The 9,057-nt window shown below is 37.7% G+C and overlaps 2 protein-coding genes across 3 annotated transcripts in view; both read left to right on the top strand.

Moving 5' to 3' along the window:
• The first annotated feature begins 8 nt into the window (after nt 1-8).
• On the top strand, nt 9-1,072 carry LOC113464975 (uncharacterized). Its single transcript, XM_026817876.1, has 3 exons — nt 9-153; nt 241-603; nt 685-1,072. Exons 1-3 carry the CDS (start codon nt 103-105, stop codon nt 1,018-1,020), a joined length of 750 nt encoding a protein of 249 aa, XP_026673677.1. The 5' UTR covers nt 9-102; the 3' UTR covers nt 1,021-1,072.
• Nucleotides 1,073-1,456: 384 nt separating this feature from the next.
• CdGAPr (GTPase-activating protein CdGAPr) overlaps nt 1,457-9,057 on the top strand; it is a 25,335-nt gene continuing 17,734 nt past the window's right edge. The window contains exons 1-2 of one of the 2 annotated variants that reach the window (XM_018033279.2): nt 1,457-1,802; nt 5,495-5,697. In XM_018033279.2, coding sequence (XP_017888768.1) covers nt 5,629-5,697 — 69 coding nt within the window. In that variant the 5' untranslated portion in view covers nt 1,457-1,802; nt 5,495-5,628. Of the gene's footprint in view, nt 1,803-5,494; nt 5,698-9,057 lie in introns of those variants that run through there. The other variant, XM_026817824.1, reaches the window with a different exon arrangement.

Raw genomic sequence — 9,057 nt, 5'->3', positions numbered from 1 at the left:
CACGGTAAAGGTCTCTTATCGATAGGGAAAAACCTTTCAGTATCATGCTCTGTACCTAGAGGTCACGGCCCCAACGTTGTATAAAATAGATATCATTTTGACATGGACACGACGGTATTCGATACGAATTTACTCGCAAACATTGTTAAAAAGGTACGGATCATTACCTAAATTATTTTACATTATTACTTATGTATCCCAGAAAGATATTTTCATTTAATTTGTTGGAATGTTCGATAGATGCTCAATTATTTTAAAGAAAGGAATTCGAACATATCCCCGAAAGTTACGTACAGTCACACAGATGTAACATTGTCTAAAAATGACACAGAATGTTACACGATAAGAGTCACGAATTACGGACAGTCTACGAATGACGTCTTGTTATCTTCACATAAAATCTTTTGGAAGTTCGTTTCTGAGAGTACAGTTTTTGAAAACTCAATAATTGCCACAATATACAACTGGAACGAACATACCGATTGTCACGAAGTACTGGATCTGAACTTCGTGCAAAATCGTTTATCGTTGATAAAAAATACAAGTGATAAGAATCATATCGATTTCTCTAATCAGAAAAAGTATTTATCGTTTCTATTAAAGGTAAAAGATAAAGCCTCATGATATGTATGTTGATATCAACAAAAATCTGAAGTACATGTTTGTTTATTTTATGTATCATAGGCAAAATTGATGTCCTCTGAAGTAGATAAATTTACAAGGCTCGTAATACATGAAATAATTTCATTACAACAAATGAAGCCTGATATAAAGTTTACAATTCACATAGACAAAAGGATTCTATACAATAATTATGTTGCGCTGGATTATGATTACAAATCAAGTCAGGTGCTTGCTACTGCATTGACAAACATCATTAGGCAGAGTTTAGATGTTACATTTAAGGAAAAATGTTTTTCTATGCTAAACGTGGAAAATTCGCACGAAGTTGAAAGTGCGCTCACGGTTAAATTACTACCATTAATACATGATAAGTACGCGTTTCCCAGTGTTAGTTAGATAATTCATAATCATAAAAAGGGGACACACAATTATTCCTATATCGTGAATTACTTTTAACGTATTTATCGTTTAGTGATAACATTTGCTCTTTCTTTTTTTTATAATGGAAAAATTGTATTTCATGATTTATTATGAAAATCTGTCACAAATTGTTCTCTAATTTATATTAAGTATTTAAATACATTTGTGCGATAAGAGAAATAAATTTCATATTCATTACATTAAAGCGACTGATCGACAATTGCTTACAATTTTTTCATTATGAAAAAAGAAAGAGCAAGTGTCATCACTAAACGATAAATACGTAAAAAGTAATTCGCGATGTAGGGCTAATACTTTATTTAACTATTCCCGCCAACGATCACTGCAACTGGCAGAATCCTGCGCAAGTGTAGTTGCGCAAGAATAAGCATAGCATTTATTCTTCCCTCAGTCAAGACGCGAGGGTCAGGTTAGGCACGTCGGGCTGACAGCGGAGAGTGTCGTAACGGCGTTTCGTTGTAGCCGATAAATGAAGGTTAACCTCGTCGCGAAGCAAGTGAAGCCCGCGGACAAGAGCGAAGGGCGATGCCTCAACTGAATTGTTTTCAAGATCTCCGTATTGGTTTACGAGTCTCGCGGTAAATTAGCCAGGGACAAACATGGCTCGCGTTCCGGCGGACGTGTGTTTTTCTTCGTGGTGAAAAATCTTCTCCGTCTCCTTCTCGTCCTTGTCCCCTGTCTCTGTCACGGCAGACAGGGATCCTCAACGTTGGAATTGCTGATATTAGTCACAGCAAGTAAGTAACTCATACATCTATCTAATGTAACACGCGGCTTAACGTATATTAATATACGCACGGCAAGGGAAGAGGAGCTTCCCATTTGTTAGTATGCAAGTGCAGTTTCAGTGCCCCTTACGTGGCCTTATTTGCACTTGCGTACGGTCGCCGCGCGAAACCAATCAAAAATGACTGATCTCATTTTCGCATAATTGTTTTTCGGAGTATACTGTTCACGTATGTAACATACATATGTATGTACTTAAGTACGTTTTAATTCTTCATCGTTCGCAATGAAACGTATCGTGTCTCATCCTTGATGAGTGTCTCTCTGTGTGTTCGTCCGTTGCGTTATGTGCATGTGCGTGAAACGGTGCAGTAAATGGCGGAGGATGTAAAAGAGCTTTCCTAGCTACGATGTGCCAGTGGAGAATTATCGGTACTGTCGTTACCCTGACATAACCGCCGTTACGTATTTCCCCTCGTTCGTGGTTTCAGGTGAGAGTCAATATTCCAGCTGTTTGTGCGCTTCTCGCTTCCTGCCTCTATACGTATATCTATATTTCATATTACGCTATCGAGACCGATCGCGAGATGTAAATACAGTTCGTGCATTATTTATTTGAACCATTACACCGACGCGGTTTTGTACGCAAAGTTCATTGCACCTAACCCCCTGCGTTGCACCGCGTGGAACGAATTCACGAAAACCTTTTAACGGGTCTTATAACCTCAAAAATTTGAAGGTACTATTATCGCATATTTGAAATATAGATGATGACAGGCATAGTTAAAGGAGTAATCAACTTTCATATGCCTCCTCGTTTTTATTGCACCTGTTACATTTGCGTGATAAATTAATAGATATGCTTACTCTAGCAAATTATGATTAATTTCTCGCGAGATCAATCAATTAATTACATTAATTACTTTCATTATATCATGTCATTAAGAATATTGTGCAGTATGAACAAAAGTATGTACACACAGGTTGAACAATACTGCGAATTGTGGATTTTCTGTGTTGATTTCAATCAAAAGCCGGGACGTCAGGAAGAAAGCGTAGTGACGAAGTGTACAGTGTAAATGATAGCTGGATCCGTGCTTGCGAACGTAAAAATGAGAATTTAGTTACTTCGTACGTAGGAACTGAAGTGCAGTGTAACGCGATAAGGGGTTCTCGTGTGTACGATGCTTAATTAGGTTCTCATTGTGTGCGCGTACATTGCACAACCGGAATCGGAGAAAAACGATCCGACGCGGGTTGTAATTAAGCAATGGGATGTGGTTGCGCGTGCTGGAACATCACCGCGGCGGGAATAACAATACGCAGAAGGCGGGAGAATTCGTGAAAGAAAAAGTTCTACCGCGCATAACACGCCAGCATTCGCATTCCAGCTGCAACACGCGCCGAAGATAGTAACCTTGGCATAGTAAAGTTATCGGTACGACGTAATCTTCTCCCTGTTGAAAAAGCCCCACCTTGACTCGATTCGTCTCTGTCAAGCTCGTTAAACTTTAACAAGTAGCATGTCAACGACATCGTGCAATTATTTATTTAGATCGCTTTTAACCTAAGTGCCACTATAAATTTTACGTAATAAAAGGCACCATGTTCGTTAAAGATTTCATCGGTTATAGTATTTCTTCCTGTGAAAAACAGGAAATGCTTCTACCTCGATTTTTTGTTATTAAGATAGCAGAAAGGCAGTTGCCAGTTTTGACTTACACGACACGGAAGCCTAAACATATGTGGATCGAATTAACTTGTATGGTTTCGAAGTTATCGATCGAATTTAGTATTAAAGGAACTGGCTGAAACTTTTCTGCCTTTATGTATAAATTACGTGCGCGTATCTCCTTACTTTCTAAGAATATTTTAGACAGAATCACTTTTGTAATAAAGTTTTTGTATGATCGTTGCTTTAATTGATCCGATCTGCCGATAAGTCTCGTGTCCGTAAATATTTAAGATTTCGATGAACGGTAGCGGATGTGGCATAGATTTTTTACTTGCGGTTTTCTTAGACTTTTATTTTCGTCGTTTCTCGACCGAACTACTGTTGCGCATTCCTGGTCGAAGTGAAAAACAAAAAGAGACAGGAGAAGAAGGCAAGAAAGTAACTGTCAGTTTCGCTCGTGAATGTGCAACCGGATGTTCTTAGCACGAAAAACATTACATACTGTCTGTGAAAGAGCGTCTGTTAATTAGCCGTTGAAGGAAAAAGCTCGATGAACGGTGCATATGTTGAACGCCAACTTGAACGATGCTCATTTTATAAATTCCTTACCTCCTTTCTTTATTCTTAAGGAAGATTATTATAACTGAAAATTGAATTTAGAAGGAATCGATAACTTTTAATTTTAAACATAAACGTAATAGACATTGTAAAAAATATTGTAAGTCATGTATAAATATGGTATAACACGACAGACAAATACAGGCGAGGTATTCGAATAGATCTATCATTTTACGGATTATAGACGGAACTCGAATTAAAATTCTGATCCAAATTGAAACCACAGTCCGAATCCGAATCAAAATCATGATCAGAATTAAAATCGAAATGGAAACTACGATCCTAATCATAATCAGAATTAAAATCGGAAACCTAATTAAGTGATAGAACATGTACGAGTGCAAGCCCTCAACAATTGTGAACAAGACTACCGAACGAACCATCGAACTCATTGAAGCGTGAAAATATAAACAATATCGAGGAGGCGAAGTGATGCGCTCGACGGTCGGCGAGCAAAGAAGCTCAGGCCTCCGTAGGCTTCCAAGCAGTCAAGCAGAACTGCAAGATCATTAGTTAATTTCGAATTTTTTCTTTTTCCAATCTACATACTCGGTCTTCCTCGATTTATGGTTAATCATGAGTAACTGATACAGTGATTTTAAAAGAGGTGGCTTTATATTATAGTCACCCCCCAGGATTGGTCATTTGGTCATTTGGTCAAAGATCGTGAAATAAAAATTCTAGGATTCGTTTTATTAATCAGAATTTATTTTTACAATACGTTACTATCTGTCCTACTGTATTGAATGTTAGGATTGCTTTCCTTAATTTCTTAATAATGTTGTAAGTAACATAGAAATTGGAATGGGGTGTTAGATGTCCAGAAAACAGGAAGCACAGCTACAATGGTGGATAGGTTTACTCATATACTTAGTCTGTCATTGAAGTTCAAAAGAATTATTGTACATACACGTAGGTACTCGTAGGCCGTGGCAAGGCCATCAGATTTAAAACAGCAACTTCACCTGACCGCCTTCGATACAGTAAATATTCATGTTTCACTCGCGCGGCAGTGTTCGAATGAAAACTTTCCTTCGCCTCGCCTTCGCGTTCTCGATTCACGGATAAGATCACCTCGGGCGCGATCCGTAAAAATTAATTGTGACCACTATTTTCACTTTTCTTTGTTCACTTCTCGAGTCAATCACCGTGTCCAAACTTTTCTTCTTCTCTTGTACAAATTAATTCCCGTGCTAAATACATAACTGAAATATTCAAAAGGTGTTACAACAAACTGTAGGATTTGCAATCTTCATAAAAGTTTATTAATTGCCGACCTCGTAAAACAAAATTTTCTTTACATCTATCTATAAAAATAAGAGATCTGTTCATCGGTTAAAACTACATAGAGACTGTCTGTTATGATGTGATGATAAAGACGTCTGAGGACCATGGAAATTGTTTGCGCAGAAGAACGTGAAAGAGAAATAATGGTTCAGTCGAGAGGAAAGTAAAATTCTGCCGTCATCCTGGCTCGTGGCAAACCAGGCCACAGGCCTGGATCCTCATCCTCCTCGTCCTCGTCCACGGAGAGGTTGCAAAGGATGCCAGGACCGGCTCAAGAGAGACCTCGTGCACAAAGACTTACCGACATCGAGCCTCAGGCTGCAAAGGTGAGTGAACCAGCCTCTTACCATAATTTTATTTATATTGAAACGATTAAACTAGGGAAAAAACGTATTAAGTACATCCTCGTAGAACATCCTCTGTTTTATCACTATGATTTCAATAATTTTCTTTATATTGTGCATCTAAACGTGGAAGAGATCAACTCGAATAGGATTTTTCAGAGGAACAGGAAGTGAAATCTTTTTCTAAATATTGTAGTGACGAGAAGTTTTCGGAGATTTTTGTATTGTAGCAAAAATGATAAGGTAACGCTATTATGCTTTACTTGTCTTGTTCCAGTTTTGACTTCTGTATTGTCCATAAAGTGAGACGTAATTGCCTCTGACAATGAGATTTAACGCGCGTTTACCACAAATTGTTGAAACTGTATTGCGTCGTAAAGTTTAAATAATAGAAGCATTCTGAGTAGTGAAACTCTAAAAGTGTATGAAATAATTTCCTGGAAAAATGAGTCAGAGTTGGGTAACATGATTTCATAAGGAAATCGTAGATCGTTATAAACATTGCGTAAAATATGATAAATTTGTGCTAGTAAATAAAAACTTGCAATACATTTTAATTAAAATGCATTGATAATTAAAATATTTTTTATGTTTGTTACGCTGTAAAGGTGTGAGACATATCATACGACACGTGACGCGGAGATGCATTCTTGATTTACCTTGATCTTCCTTTCATTCTGGCTGTACGTCTCGATGATATCAGCAGCTTTCTGTTAATTACCCACGCGACCCACGCTTGGTATAGGTCGCAAACCGCGCATCTTACCTTCCTTTACGACTTCGATATTAGTCTTCTCCTTCTTTGAAATATTTCTTCGTCCGACTTTCTCCGATTCCTTTACTTTCTCCTTTTATGGATGTAAGATTTCTTCCAACCGGGATATCTTTTCCATTTTCGCATTGTTTACTTATTTCTACGTAAAACAGAGTAAAAGCTTTCTTGGTCAATCTCCTTGTATACACTATTTTCTCATAGTTCATGAAGTTTGAGGACAGACAGAATTCTAGCTACAGAGAAAATAGGATCGTTTCGTAAAAGCTTGGTCATCGTAATGTTAACCAAGCAAATAAAAATGGTTATTTGACGAGGACAAAAGATCTCAGCTTTCTCTGCCGCTTTTCCTCTTCCTTCGGCTGACTTTCTTCTCGTCTATAAAGCACACACGATGTGACAATAAAATTCCCGGATTGGGGCTATAAAGAATCCATTTCAAGTAACAAGCTATCAAATTATATCTCGATCTAATCTCTTCAATCCACTTAATATATACATGATAATACAGAGACAGTACTATAATTGAATTCTGTTAAATCTTGGTACATGCTTTATCTATTTAAAAAATGAAATCCAAATTGAAATCTCTTCTACCATCTAAAAATGATGTGCACTTTATTTTTTATGTTCTGCACATTTTTAAACATTGCACGAATTAATTTAATTAAAGTAGAAATTCAGCATCTGTATACAAACAGTTGATTGCAATTAGAATTGGTTGTTCAGTTGATTTACACGTGTTGTTAACAGAAACAGAATTTAGTTAGAACTTCATTGTATCGGGCCGTGTTAACTTGCGCCGTTGGTCTCGCGCTTTTCGGCGAGGTGCCTCGTAAAGTCGCGTTCAACAGAGAATGCGGAAGTTGCTTCTATTTCGCCTCGGTCTCGTTCATCCATCTCGCTAGCGTGAGAGCAAATCGATAGGGCCTGCCGCTACCGTTGTGTACGTGTACACCGGTAGTGCGTACCAACATCCTCTCCTGGAACACCCATCCGTTCGACTGAAGCCTTCTATTTTCCCGACGCGATGTGTTAACCCTTCGACCGGCGGCACAAATTAAGTTGGTAGGAAAAAAAAAAGAAAATCCATCCCTTCGCGATGTCTCGTTAGTTCACACCGAGGTTTATGGGCAGCCTTTCACCAAGATGCGTAAACGTGAGATAATTCAGGCGTTACTGTTTTCAAAGTTGTATTGAAAATAGGTATGCAAACGGTTTGCAGGTGTAAAGAATTATTGTTTGTGTATATGCATTCGTCATTGCATTGTGTACGTACAGATGATGTGATTTGTCGGTCTGACAAATGAGAATTCGTGGAACCTTGAAAATAGTATCCTCTATCTTCACGTATCTATTCCGAGTTAGTAGTCTTATCAGAAGCTCCTTCGTTTCTATGAAAGGTCCTCTTGAGATGTGTAGGTATATGAATCATTAAATTGTTTTGATTAAGAGATAACGTGAATCATGGAGAAAGATCGTGCGTCACAGTGAAAGCGATTGAACATTAATTAAAACGCGTCCATGAATATTTAGTTAAATTGTCAAGCTCGACAAAAAAGATTGCGTAAACAAGTTTATGACTCTTGCATTCGAATTTAGTAGTCGTAAATCACGTTTTATTGGACGTACGGTTTGAATTTCATATCATTTTCAAGAACCGAGGCGACAAAACTATAATCGTTAACTCCTGATTAATTATTGTGTACGGACTGTGAAATTATATGTAATATAAAGCTTCCCTGATATCAATTTCAAAAATAAAAAATGATTTATTACAATTGAAAAATTATTTGATTTAGGCTTTTGATATTCTCTATATTTTTGAACATGAATTCTTCAAATATTTTGCACAACCAATATTTCTGTCTTACGGTAAATCGTATAGCAAGAACATAGTTTAGCATCAGTTTTCGAATGCGCTAATTGGCAAATTTAAGAATCGATAAGAAGGAAGTAAGAACGCATGAAATAATTATCGTAAGTGATTCTGCTAATTAATTTAGCAGGAAGTTAGCGAAGTCCTCATGGGTAAGGCGTGGAACGGCATAAGTACCTAAGCCTGCCCGGTGTTTTCTTTCGCAGATGTTCTTTTTTCATCAAAGACCGTTTCTCTACCGCGTCGAATACATATGTCGACCGGTTTCTTGCTGACTCCGTAAACTCTCCTCTATATACTTGTTATTTTAACAGGAGTCGCAGGCCGACGACTCCCCGTTTTAACGGCGTTTCTCACCGAAACTATACCGTACGTGCTGCAACTGTTTTAATTAAGACCGTACGCACCATTATTACGCGTATCCATTACATCGCGTCGTTTAAAGATATTCAACGAGGAATGATCTCGTACACGCGCTGTCGAATAAGGCATACGGTATTCGCTGGACTAGTTTCTTGTTTCAGTGAATCGTGTTACGTTACTTGGTCCCTAGAGACAACGTAGTGCTCTACATATTTTCTTCTGTCTATCGTCAGTTACCTCTAAGTTTTACAAACTGCTACAACAAATCCTCTTCATTCTTTCTTACATTTTAATTCACATATCGTGAAAATTCATTTAAGATGTAAAT

This window comes from Ceratina calcarata, unplaced genomic scaffold (assembly GCF_001652005.2).
Source record: "Ceratina calcarata isolate Rehan_Ccalc_2016 unplaced genomic scaffold, ASM165200v1 scaffold140, whole genome shotgun sequence".
In the NCBI taxonomy this organism is placed as follows: Eukaryota; Metazoa; Arthropoda; class Insecta; order Hymenoptera; family Apidae; genus Ceratina; species Ceratina calcarata.
The sequence above is the reverse complement of the archived record's forward strand: the minus strand, read 5'-3'. Positions and strand labels throughout refer to the sequence as shown.